At 40.2% G+C, this 14,404-nt stretch overlaps 1 protein-coding gene across 1 annotated transcript in view; it reads right to left on the reverse strand.

The window, feature by feature from the left end:
* LOC110575868 (membrane-spanning 4-domains subfamily A member 8-like) overlaps window positions 1-14,128 on the reverse strand; it is a 20,543-nt gene extending 6,415 nt beyond the window's left edge. The window contains 3 exon segments of the mRNA XM_021684889.1: window positions 13,907-13,996; window positions 13,999-14,073; window positions 14,075-14,128. Of these exon segments, the coding sequence (XP_021540564.1) occupies window positions 13,907-13,996; window positions 13,999-14,073; window positions 14,075-14,128 (219 nt within the window).
* Window positions 14,129-14,404: the final 276 nt, after the last annotated feature.

Consider the following 14,404-nt stretch of genomic DNA (forward strand, 5'->3'; position numbering starts at 1 on the left):
TATATATATATATATATATATATATATATATATATATATATATATATATAATTTTTGCTTTCTCTACAATTTTGGGATTTAGTGTCTTCTAACAAACAGACCAAAATACACCTAGGTCCAAGTAGATCATCCTGTTTTGTCCAGCTGTGAGATTATATTCTCTCTTTTTCCCCTTTTTTGGTTTCTGACCTCTTCAGATTTGCCTAGTGTGTATTTCACTGGGGTCGTGGTTGATATTTTTAATTTTATTCTCTCATTCATCTGCTCTTCCCTGAACAAAATAACTAGAGGGAGAAATTCACAACAAAAGAAAGAACCAGATGTAATACTCTGCCATAGATTTAATCGATATGGATATAAGTAAAATGTCAGAACTAGAATTCAGAATAACGATTATAAAATTACTAGCTGGGATTGAAAAAAGCATAAAATACACTGGAGAATCTCTTAATGCAGAAATAAAATCTAATCAGGCCAAAATAAAAAATGCTTTAACTGAGATGTAGTCTAAAATGGATGTTCTAACAGCTAGGGTAAATGAGACAGAAGAGAGAGTCAGTGACATAGAAGACAAAATTATGGAAAAAAGGAAGCTGAGGAAAAGAGAGAAAAACAACTAATGGACCATGACAGGAGGCTTTGAGAAATCAGCAATACCACAAAGCAAAACAACATTAGAATTGTTGGTGTCCCAGAGGAAGAAGAGAGAGAGGGACAGAAGCTATCTTAGGGGAAATCATAGCTGAGAACTTCCCTAATCTGGGGAAGGAAACAGGCATTCAGTCCAGGAGGCACAGAGAACTCCCCTCAAAATCAATAAAAATAGATCAACACCCAGACATATAATAGTGAAGTTTGCAAATTTCAGACATAAAGAGAACATCCTGAAAGCAGCCTGAGACAAGAGGTACTTAAAGTACAAGGGTAGGAACATTAGACTGGCAGCAGACCTAGCCACAGAGACTTGGCAGGTCAGAAAGGGCTGGCATGATATATTCAGGGTACTAAATGAGAAAAACATGCAACCAAGAATACTTTATCCAGCAAGGATAATCCATTCATTCAGAATAGAAGGAGAGATAAAGAGCTTCCAGGGCCATCAGAAACTAAAAGAATTTGCGATCACTAAACCAGCCCTGAAAGAAATATTAAAGGGGATCCTGTAAGCAAAGGGAAACCCCAAAAGGAACATAGAGCAGAAAGGAACAGAGACAATATACAGAAACAGGGACTTTACAGGCAATATAATGGCACTAAATTAATATCTTTCAATAGTTACTCTGAATGTAAATGGACTAAATGCTCTAATCAAAAGACACAGGGTATCAGATTGGATAAAAAAGCAAGACCCATCCATATGGTGTCTACAAGAGACTCATTTTAGACCTAAAGTCACCTCCAGATTGAAAGTGAGGGAGTTGAGAACTATTTATCATGTCAATGGACATCAAAAGAAAACTGGGGGGGCGCCTGGGTGGCTCAGTTGGTTAAGCGACTGCCTTCAGCTCAGGTCATGATCCTGGAGTCGCGGGATCGAGTCCCGCATCGGGCTCCCTGCTTGGCGGGGAGTCTGCTTCTCCCTCTGACCTTCCTCCCTCTCATGCTCTCTCGCAAATAAATAAAATCTTAAAAAAAAAAAATTAAAAAAAAAAAAAAGAAAACTGGGGTAGCAATCCTTATATCAGACAAATTAGATTTTAAACCAAAGACTGTAGTAAAGGATGAAGAGGGACACTATATCATACTTAAAGGGTCTATGCAACAAGAAGATCTAACAATTATAAATATTTATGCTTCTAACTTGGGAACAGTGGATTATATCAACCAACTAATAACAAACCTAAAGAAACACATTGATAATAATACAATGATAGTAGGGGACTTTAACACCCCACTCACAGCAATGGACAGAAGATCAACAAGGAAACAAGGGCTTTGAATGTCACACCGGATCAGATGGACTTCACACATATATACAGAGTATTCCATCCTAAAGCAAAAGAATACACATTCTACTCAAGTGCACATGTAACATTCTCCAGAATAGATCACATAATGGATCACAAATCAGGTCTCAACCACTACCAAAAGATTGGGATTATTCCCTGCATATTTTCAGAACACAATGCTTTGAAATTTGAACTCAATCACAAGAGGAAATTTGGAAGGAACTAAAATATTTGGAGGTTAAAGATATCCTACTAAAGAATGAATGAGTCAGCCGGGAAATTAAAGAAGAATTTAAAAAATTCATGGAAAAAAATGAAAATGAAAACACAGCTGTTCAAAACCTTTGGGATGCAGCAAAGGTGGTCCTAAGAGGGAAGTATATAGCAGTACAAGCCTTTCTCAAGAAATTAGAAAAGTCTCAAATACACAAGCTAAACTTACACCTAAAGAAGCTGAAGAAAGAACAGCAAATAAAGCCTAAACCAAGCAGAAGAAGAGAAATAATAAAGATCAGAGCAGAAATCAATGAAATAGAAACCAGAAGAACAGTAGAACAAATCAATGAAACTAGAAGATGGTTCCTTGAAAGAATTAATAAGATTAATACCCATAGCCAGACTTATCAAAAAGAAAAGAGAAAGGACCCAAATTAATAAAATCATGAATGAAAGGGGAGAGATCATGACCAACACCAAGGAAATACAAACAATTATAAGAACATATTACGAGCAGCAATATGCCAACAAATTAGGCAATCTGGAAGAAATGGATGCATTCCTAGAAACATATAAACTACCAAAACTGAAACAGGAAGAAGTAGAAAACCTGAACAGACCCATAAGCAGCAAGGAAATTGAAGCAGTAATCAAAACTCTCCCACCAAACAAGAGTACAGGGCCAGAAGGCTTCCCAGGGGAATTCTACCAAACATTTAAAGAATTAATACCATGGGCGCCTGGGTGGCTCAGTTGGTTAAGTGACTGCCTTCGGCTCAGGTCATGATCCTGGAGTCCCTGGATCGAGTCCCGCATCAGGCTCCCTGCTTGGCAGGGAGTCTGCTTCTCCCTCTGACCCTCCCCCCTCTCATGTGCTCTCTCTCAAATAAATAAATAAAATCTTTAAAGAATTAATACCTATTCTTCTGAAGCTGTTTCAAAAAATAGAAATGGAAGGAAAACTTCCAAACTCATTTTATGAGGCCAGCATTACCTTCATCCTAAAACTAAAAGGGAGAATTACAGACCAATATCCCTGATGAACATAGATGCCAAAATTCTCACCACGATACTAGCCAATAGGATCCAACGGTACTTTAAAAGGGTTATTCACCACGACCAAGTGGGATTTATTCCTGGGCTGCAAGGTTGGTTCAACTTCTGCAAATCAATCAATGTGATACATCACATTAATAAAAGAAAGGACAAGAACCATATGATCCTCTCAATTGATACAGAAAAAGCATTTGACAAAATACAGCATCCTTTCTTGAATAAAACTCTCCACAGTGTAGGGATAGAGGGAACATACCTCAATATCAAAATATCCATCTATGAAAAGCCCACAGCAAATATCTTCCTCAATGGGGAAAAACTGAGAACTTCTCCCCTAAGGTCAGGAACATGACAGGGATGCCCATTCTCACCACTGTTGTTCAACATCGTACTAGAAGTCCTAGCCTCAGCAATCAGACAACAAAAAGAAATAAAAGGCATTCAAATTGGCAAAGACGAAGTCAAACAATCACTCTGCTTTATGTAGAAAACCCAAAAGACTCCACCCCAGAATTGCTAGAACTCATACAGGAATTCAGCAGAGTTGCAGGATATAAAATCAATGCACAGAAGTCAGTTGCATTTCTATACACTAGCAATGAGACAGAGAAAGAGAAATTAAGGAATCGATCCCATTTACAATTGTACCAAAAACCATAAGATACCTAGAAATAAACCTAACCAAAGAGGTAAAGGATCTATACTCTCAAAACTACAGAACACTTATGAAAGAAATTGAGGAAGACACAAATAGATGGAAAAACATTCCATGCTCATGGATTGGAAGAATAAATATTGTTTAAATGTCTATGCTACACAGAGCAATCTACACTTTCAATGCAATCCCTATCAAAATACCATCAACATTTTTAACAGAGCTGGAGCAAACAATCCTAAAATTTGTATGGAACCAGAAAAGACCCCGAATAGTCAGAAGAATGTTGAAAAAGGAAACCAAAGCTGGTGGCATCACAATGCCAGACTTCAAGCTGTATTACAAAGCTGTAATCCTCAGTTGTGTATAACACCCAGTGCTCATCACAACATGTACCCTCCTTAATACCCTCACCTGGTTACCCCAACTAATGAATTGTTGAACACTACATCAAAAACTAATGATGTACTATATGTTGGCTAATTGAACATAATAATAAAAAATTAAAAACAAAACAAAACAAAACAAAACACAAAGCTGTAATCCTCAAGACAATATGATACTGGCACAAAAACAGACACATAGATCAATGGAACAGAATAGAGAACCTAGAAATAGGCCTTCAACTCTGTGGTCAACTAATCTTTGATAAAGTAAGAAAGAATATCCAGTGGAAAAAGGGCAGTGTCTTTAACAAATGGTGTTGGGAAAATTGGACAGCCACGTGTAGAAGAATGAGACTGGACCATTTCTTACACTATACACAAAGATAAACTCAAAATGGATGAAAGACCTCAATGTGAGACAGGAATTCATCAAACTCCTAGAGGAGAACACAGGCAGCAACCTCTTTGACCTTGGCCATAGTAACTTCTTGCTAGGCACCTCTCCAAAGGCAAGGGAAACAAAAGAAAAATGAACTATTGGGACTTCATCAAGATAAAAAGCTTCTGCACAGCAAAGGAAACAGTCAACAAAACTAAAAGGCAACCTACTGAATGGGAGGAGATATCTGCAAATGACATATCAGATAAAGGGCTAGTATCCAAGATGTATAAAGAACTTATCAAACTCAACACCCAAAGAAAAAATAATCCAGTCAAGAAATGGGCAGAAGACATGAACAGACACTTCTCCAAAGAAGACATACAAATGGCTAACAGACACATGAGAAAATGCTCCACATCACTGGGCATCAGGGAAATACAAATCAAAAGTACAATGAGATACCATACCAGTTAGAAAGGCTAAAACTAACAAGACAGGGAACAACAAGTGTTGGTGAGGATGTGGAGAAAGGGGAACCCTCCTACACTCTTGGTGGGAATGCAAGCTGGTGCATTCACTCTGGAAAACAGCAGGGAGGTTCCTCAAAAAGTTAAAATTAGAGCTACCCTATGACCCAGTAATAATAGCCCTACTATGTATTTACCCCAAAGATACAAATGTAGTGATCTGAAGGGGCACCTGCACTCCAATGTTTAAAGCAGCAATGTCCACAATAGCCAAACTATGGAGAGAGCCCAGATGTCCATTGACAGATGAATGGATAAAGAAGATGTGGTATACATATACAATGGAATACTACTCAGTCATTGTAAAGGATGAAATCTTATAATTTACATTGAAGTGGATGGAACTGGAGGGTATTATGCTGAGCGAAGTAAGTCAATCAGAGAAAGACAATTATCATATGGTTTCACTCATATGAGGGTTATAAGAAACAGGGCAGAGGATCATAGGGGAAGGGAGGGAAAAACAGAATGGAAAGAAATCAGAGAGGAAGAAAAACCACGAGAGACTCTTAACTATAGGAAAGAAACTGAGGGTTGCTGGAGGGGAGGTGGGTGGGGGAATGGGGTAATTGGTAATGGGCATTAAGGAGGGCATGGATGTGATGAGCACTGGTGTTGTATGCAACTGATGAATTATTGAACTCTACATCTGAAACTAATGATATTCTATATGTTGGCTAATTGAATTAAAATATAAATTGGGGATGAAATGGCCATGGGGGTGGTGGTGGTGGAACACAAGATGGTTCTGTACATTTAACTTAATATTTTATCAGGTACACATCCCTGTGGTATTAAGTGTTCTTCAAACACATTTTTAAAAAGCTGCCTGATTCCATCATGTGATGTTTTGTGGAGTAGTTGGAACAGAGATATTGAATAGTTAAGACTGTTTTTGTATTTTCATAAAATAATATTGTAATGAACATCCTTGTGGATAAGTCTTTGTGTTCATCTATTATTTATTTAGGATATTTTTATGGATTGAATTGTGTCTGCCTCTCCCCCACCAAATTAACATATTGAAATTCTAATCCCCAGTACCTGATAATATGACCTTATTTGGAAATAGGGTTGTTGCAGATGTAATTAGGTAATATGAGGTATTATGGGAGTAGGGAGTGTCGCTAATCCTATATGATGCTGTCCCTTCAAAAGAATGACATGAAGAGACACACAAGCACACAGGGGAATTCCATGCATATCAAGATTGGGGTTGTGCTGTCACAAGCCAAGGAAATACCAGAAGTTGGGAGAAAGGCCTGGAACAGAACTTCCCCTAGTGCCTTTGCAGGGAGCATGGTCCTGTGGTCAACTTCACTGCGAACTTCTGGACTCCAGAACTGTGAGACAATTTCTGTTGTTATAAGCCACCCAGGTTGTGGTACTTTGTTATGACAGTCCTAGGAAACTAACATAGATACACTCTTCCACAAATGGTATATATACATATACATAGATATATTAGGTATGTATATATGTGTGTGTGTATATGCTACAAACACGGCAGCAAATTCAAATATATTATTTCCTTAAAATTTTTTTCTTTGTTTTGTTTTTTAATTTTATTATGTTATGTTAGTCACCATACAATACATCATTGGTTTTTGATGTGGTGATCCACGATCCATTGTTTTCGTATAACACCCAGTGCTCCATGCAGTACGTGCCCTCCTTAACACCCATCACCAGGCTAACCAATCCCCCCTCCCCCCTCCCCTCTAAAACCCTGTTTGTTTCTCAGGTCCATAGTCTCTCATGGTTCATCTCTCCCTCCAATCCCCCCCCCCCATTTTTCCCTTCCTTCTCCTAATGTCCTCCATGCTATTCCTTATATTCCACAAATAAGTGAAACCATATGATAATTGACTTTCTCTGCTTGACTTATTTCACTTAGCATAATCTCCTCCAGTCCCATCCATATTGATGTAAAAGTTGGGTATTCATCCTTTCTGATGGCTGAGTAATATTCCATTGTATATATGGACCACATCTTTATCCATTCATCTGCTGAAGGGCATCTCGGCTCTTTCCACAGTTTGGCTATTGTGGACATTGCTGCTATGAACATTGGGGTGCATATGGCCCTTCTTTTCACTACATCTGTGTCTTTGGGGTAAATACCCAGTAGTGCAATTGCTGGGTCATAGGGTAGCTCTATTTTTAATTTTTTGAGGCACCTCCACACTGTTTTCCAAAGTGGCTGTACCAACTTGCATTCCCACCAACAATGTAAGAGGGTTCCCCTTTCTCCACAACCTCTCCAACATTTGTTGTTTCTTGCCTTGTCAATTTTTGCCATTCTATCTGGTATAAGGTGGTATCTCAATGTGGTTTTGATTTGAATTTCCCTGATGGCTAATGATGATGAACATTTTTTCATGTGTCTGTTAGCCATTTGTATGTCTTCTTCAGAGAAGTGTCTGTTCATCTCTTCTGCCCACTTTTTGACTTGATTATTTGTTTTTTGGGTGTTGAGTTTGAGAAGTTCTTTATGGATCTTGGATACCAGACTTTATCTGTAGCGTCATTTGCAAATATCTTCTCCCATTCTGTGGGTTGCCTCTTTGTTTTGTTGACTGTTTCCTTTGCTGTGCAGAAGCTTTTTATCTTGATGAAGTCCCAAAAGTTCATTTTTGCTTTTGTTTCACTAGCTTTTGGAGATGTATCTTGAAAGAAGTTGCTGTAGGCGATGTCAAAGAAGTTACTGCCTATGTTCTCCTCTAGGATTTTGATAGATTGCTCTCTCACATTGAGGTCTTTCATCCACTTTGAGTTTATCTTTGTGAATGGTGTTAGAGAATGGTCGAGTTGCTTTGTAATATAGCTTGAAATCGGGCAACGTGATGCCCCCAACTTTGTTTCTCTTTTTCAACATTTCCTTGGCGATTCGGGATCTTTTCTGATTCCATACAAATTTTAGGATTATTTGTTCCAGCACTTGGAAAAATGTCATTGGAACTTTGATCGGGATGGTATTGAAGGTATAGATTGCTCTGGGTAGCATAGACATTTTAACAATGTTTATTCTTCTGATCCATGAGCATGGGATATTTTTCCATCTTTTTGTATCTTCATTTTCTTTCATGAGTGTTCTGTAGTTCCTAGAGTATAGATCCTTTACCTCTTTGGTTAGGTTTATTCCGAGGTATCTTATGGTTTTTGGTGCTATTGTAAATGGAATCGTTTCTTTAATTTCTCTTTCTACAGTTGCATTGTTAGTGTATAAGAAAGCAACTGATTTCTGTGCATTGATTTTGTATCCTGCCACATTACTGAATTGCTGTATGAGTTCTAGTAATTTGGGGGTGGAGTCTTTTGGGTTTTCCACATAAATTATCCTGTCGTCTGCGAAAAGACAGAGTTTGACTTCTTCTTTGCCAATTTGAATACCTTTTAATTCTTTTCGTTGTCTGATTGCTGTTGCTAGGACTTCTAGTACTATGTTGAATAATAGTGGTGAGAGTGGGCATCCTTGACGTGTTCCTGATCTTAAGGGAAAGGCTCTCAGCTTTTCCCCACTGAGGATGATATTCGCTGTGGGTTTTTCATAGATGGATTTTATGAACTTGAGGAATGTTCCCTCTCTCCCTATACTCTGGAGAGTTTTAACCAGGAAAGGATGTTGTATTTTGTCAAATGCTTTTTCTGCATCAATTGAGAGGACCATATGGTTCTTCTCCCTCCTCTTATTAATGTGTTCTATCACATTGATTGATTTGCGAGTGTTGAACCACCCTTGCATCCCGGGGATAAATCCCACTTGGTCGTGGTGGATGATCCTTTTAATGTATTGTTGGATCCTATTAGCTAGGAATTTGTTGAGGATTTTGGAATCCATATTCATCAGGGATATCAGTCTGAAATTCTCCTTTTTGATGGGGTCTTTGCCTGGTTTGGGGATTAAGGTAATGCTGGCTTCATAGAATGAGTTTGGAAGTTTTCCTTCTGTTTCTATTTTTTGAAACAGCTTCAGTAGAATAGGTATTATTTCTTCTTTGAATGTTTGGTAGAATTCCCCAGGGAACCCATCAGGCCCTGGACTCTTGTTTTTTGGGAGGTTTTTGATCACTGCTTCAATCTCGTTACTGGTTATTGGCCTATTCAGGTTGTCAATTTCTTCCTGTTTCAGTCTTGGCAGCTTATAGGTTTCCAGGAAGGCCTCCATTTCATCTAGATTGCTCAGTTTATTGGCCTATAGTTGTTGATAATAATTTCTAATAATTGTTTCTATTTCCTTGGTGTTAGTCGTGATCTCTCCCCTTTCATTCATAATTTTATTAATTTGGGTCCTTTCTCTTTTCTTTTGGATAAGTCTGGCCAGTGGTTTATCAATCTTATTAATTCTTTCAAAGAACCAACTTCTAGTTTCGTTGATCTGATCTACTGTGTTTCTGGTTTCTAATTCATTGATTTCTGCTCTAATTTTAATTATTTCTCTTCTAATGCGTGGCTTAGGCATCATTTGTTGCTTTTTCTCTAGTTCTTTAAGGTGTAGAGTTAGTTGGTGAATTCGGGATTTTTCTATTTTTTTGAGTGAGACTTGGATGGCTATGTATTTCCCCCTTAGGACCGCCTTTGCAGTATCCCATAGGTTTTAGACCAATGTGTTTTTGTTCTCATTGATTTCCATGAATTGTTTAAGTTCTTCTTTGATTTCCTGGTTGACCCAAACATTCTTGAGCAGAGTGGTCTTTAGCTTCCAAGTGTTTGAATTTCTGCCAAATTTTTTTCTTGTGACTGAGTTCCAGTTTTAAAGCACTGTGGTCTGAGAATATGCAGGGGATAATCTCAATCTTTTGGCATCGGTTGAGACCTGATTTGTGACCCAGTATGTGGTCTATTCTGGAGAAAGTCCCATGTGTGCTCAAGAAGAATGAGTATTCTGTTGTTTTAGGGTGGAATATTCTGTACATATCTATGAGGTCCATCTGGTCCAATGTATCATTCAAAGCTCTTGTTTCCATGTTGATTTTCTGCTTAGATGATCTGCCCATTGCTGAGAGTGGAGTATTGAGGTCTCCTACAATTAACGTATTGTTATCAATATGACTTTATTTTGGTTAACAGTTGGCTTATGTAGATGGCTGCTCCCACGTTGGAGGCATAGATATTTACAACTGTTAGGTCTTCTTGTTGGATAGACCCTCTAAGAATGATATAGTGTCCTTCTGTGTCTCTAATTACAGACTTTAGTTTAACATCTAATTTGTCTGATAAAAGAATTGCTACCCCAGCTTTCTTTTGAGGTCCGCTGGCATGGAAGATGGATCTCCATCCCTTCATTTTCAGTCTGGATGTATTTTTAGGTTCAAAATGAGTCTCTTGTAGGCAGCATATGGATGGGTCCTGTCTTTTTATCCAATCTGCAACCCTGTGCCGTTTTATGGGAGCGTTTAGGCCATTCACGTTGAGAGTGATTATTGAAAGATATGAATTAATTGTCATCATGTTTCCTGTGAAGACGTTGTTTTTATAGACTGTCCCTGTAAATTTCTGTTGTATATCACTCTTGGGGTCTTTCTCCTTTTATAGAATCCCCCTTAATATTTCTTGCAGGGTCAGCTTAGTGGTCACATATTCTTTCAGTTTCTGCTGGTCGTGGAAGCTCTGCATCTCTCCATCCATTCTAAATGACAGCCTTGCCAGATAAAGTATTCTTGGCTGCATGTTCTTCTCATTTAGTACCCTGAATATGTCTTGCCAGGCCTTTCTGGCTTGCCAGGTCTCTGTGGATAGGTCTGACGTTATTCTGATGTTCTTCCCTCTGTACGTAAGGAATCTCTTCCCCCTAACTGCCCTTAAGATGGTTTCCTTGGTTCTAAGATTTGCAAGTTTTACTATTACATGCCGGGGTGTTGGCCTGTTTTCCTTGATCTTGGGAGGTGTCTTCTCTGCCTCTAGGACGCGAATGTTTGTTTCATTCCCCAGATTAGGGAAGTTCTCAGCTACGATTTGTTCAAATACATCTTCTAGTTCTCTCTCTCTCTCCACTCCCTCTGGGATTCCAATTATTCTGACATTGGAATGCTTCATGGTGTCACTTATTTCTCTGATTCTATTTTCATGGATTCTGAGTTGTTTTTCCCTGGACTCCTCTTTTCCCTTTTTATCTATTATATTGTGTTCTGGGTCGCTTATTCGTTCTTCTGCCTCAATTACCCTAGCTGTTAGATTATCTAGATTGGATTGGAGCTCATTGATAGCATTTTTAAGTTCTGCCAATTCAGCTTTCATTTCTGTCCTTAGAGACTCTATGTTGCCATTAATTGATTTCTCCATTCTAGCCATTGTCTTCACAGGTTGCTAGCCTGAATTCCATCTCTGACATCTTGGTTATATCTGCATCCATTTGTAAATCTGCAGCGTAAGTCATAATCTCTGAGTGTTTTCTATTTTGGGGGTTCCTCCTCCTAGTCATTCTGTTGATGGGTGTTTGAGGGAATGTATAGAGTCCAAATTATTGACCAGAACCCAAGCAAGATGCACCTGTTTTCTTGGGACCTTAGGGTTGCTGGCCTCTTGTTTTCCCAGCCTGTCTTCTGGGGGAGGGGACCTGCTGTGCTGTTACTCAGGCAACGCTGTTTGGGCGGAGTTGCCCTGCCCCCCTGTGGCGGGGGATGGGCTCAGTGGGAATCAGTTTTTGGGGCTTTTGTTCTCTGGTGGCTTTCCTTGGCGGCTTTACGTATCTCTTCCATGAGTCAGAGCAGAAGAGACTGTTTCCAACCCTCTGCCTCAGAGCAGAGAGACCGCAGTCTGTTCTTCAGTGAGTTCTCCAGGCCACACCATCTCTGTTTCTGTCCATGCTGCTATAAACTGCAGCGTCCTGGGTTGTGCGCCCCTCCACAGCGCTCCCAGTCCTGCCTCCAGGTCAGGGCTGTCTCTGCCCTTTATGCTTCTAAAACCGCCAGCCGCTCCCAGTTCACAGGCATGACCCCGCCACTCCAGGTTTCCGCCCTGGGGGCTGCCCTGAAGTCCTTTCCCCGCCGCTACCGGTCTGCTAGTCTGTGCCCCGTCGTCAGCGCACGAGGCTGTCGCTCACCGGCGGTGTAGGATCCCCACGGCCAGGCACCCTCCCGCTGCCGTTTATCCTCTTATATCTGCCCATGGAATCATGGCTCCCCACTTCGTACCTCAAAACCAACCACCTGCAATATTCTGCTTGTAGAGATCCAGATCTTCTTACATCTCAGGCTGGTTTTGTGGGTGCTCAGAGTGGTCTGGTAGATATCCAGCTCAATTCCGGGGACCAGTTGAAATAGGGTCCCCTACTCCTCCACCAGTGAATAGAATCTGGCACTCTCTGGCCCCAGCTGGGACATCTGCTGGGTGCGTGCCCCTCCATGCGCTCACTGCGCACCTGGCCGGCACCACTGCCCCCACCGCCTGGCTATTTCCTTAAATTTGTACAAATGGTAATAGCCTGTATACAATGTCTGTCCCCTATCTTTTCTTTCCATCAAAGATATATCTTGGGGGATGTCCATATCATTGCACAAAGAGATATCTTGTTCTCTTTAGAGCTGTACTACATTCTATCCTTTGAATAATACATTGATTTAGCCAGTATTATATTGGTGGATATTTTGATTGTTCCATTCTATTGTCATCACAAAGCATGTTGCAGTAAATAAGCTCATACACATCAGGCATATCTGCAGGACAGAGGCTCCGAAATGGAATTATTGAGTATTTTGTATATTTGGCAGATACAAATTGCCCTCTGTACAGGTTGTATCAACTGACACTCCCATGAGCACTAAGTGGGGGTGGAGCTAAGATCTGAGCTTAGGCTGTCTGGATTGGAATCCGTGATTGTCATTTTTCAGCTATGCAATGAAATGGGCCTCTCCTGGTCCTGTCCAGGACAGCCTTTCAGGAGAAAACTACTGTGAACTGTTATTTTGTTGGTTGTCTAAGCTGCTTTTTTCCCCTAATGGCTAAAGATTCCATTCAAGGGTTCTGGGTTTAGATTCCACCTTGTGGCTTGGTACTCCCACTTTTTTCCAGAGACCACATGGATCAACATGGACACTGGCAACAGGACCAACATTGAAAACAAATGAACACAGGGGAAGGGAAGGAAAAATAAAATAACATGAAAATAGAGAGGGAGGCAAAACATAAGAGACACTGAACTCTAGGAAACAAACTGAGGATTGCTGGAGGGGAGCTGGGTGAGGGGAAGGGATAATTGGGTTATGGGCATTAGGGCACGTGATGTAATGAGCACTGGGTGTTATATGCAAGTGATGAATCTCTAAACTCTACCCCTGAAACTAATAGTACTGTATATGGTAATTAAATTGAATTTAAATAAAGAATAAAAAAAAGGTAACCTCATGCCCTTTACCTCTCACACTCCCACCATTCAGTCTCCCCTTGGCAACTCCACCCCCAACAGTTAATCTATTTTCTCTCTCTATGGATTTGTCTATTCTGATGATTTAATATAAATAGAATAAATAAAAGAAAGGACTAACATTCAAATTTACCACCTTTTTTTTGGTTACTCTTCTTCCTCTTTCTTAAAATGCCTAAGGCAGAAAATACAAGGCCCCATACTGAGACCCTGGTGATGTTGCACAGCTGAGATTTCTGGTAGACCTGAGTTTGGCAAGGCTGGGTCAGCTCCAATGCTGCTTGCTGGATTTGGAGTTTCTGTATTGCCAAGCCTCCCCCCTCGTCTGACTCCAGCCAGTGACCCCTGGCCTGCAGAGTGAAATCTCCCTTACCCCTAAGGCTTTGCCCTCCTTCAAAGCTCTCAGGACAGGTTGCTCACTCACAGATGGCTTCAAACCCAGTGGGTTCACAGGAAGTATGTGTGTACTTGGGGCTGGTTGCTTGGATACAGGGCCATCTGACACAAGCCTTCTTGGGTCGCAGGATAGCTGTTGTGGGGGTGCCTGCACAAACACAGAATTGTCCATGGGTCCTGCTGAAGCCATTGGATCCATGCTGTTAAAACACAAATGTGATAGACTTGTCTCTCACATAGGCACTGATGTTTATATTGAAAAAGGACTTCTGCCTCCAGTAGCTCATTTGAGCATCTTAACCCATTTATTAATGCCATTGATTAATCTCATTTTAGAGATACTATGACATACCATTTATGGGACACTTATGAAGTGCCAGGCAGTCAGAGCTTTACAAACACATCTCCTTTCATCCTCACACTGGATGAGTTTTATAGGTGAGAAAAGTAAGGCTCAAAGAAGCTAAACTCTGCC

This window comes from Neomonachus schauinslandi, chromosome 11, assembly GCF_002201575.2.
Source record: "Neomonachus schauinslandi chromosome 11, ASM220157v2, whole genome shotgun sequence".
NCBI classification, from domain to species: Eukaryota; Metazoa; Chordata; class Mammalia; order Carnivora; family Phocidae; genus Neomonachus; species Neomonachus schauinslandi.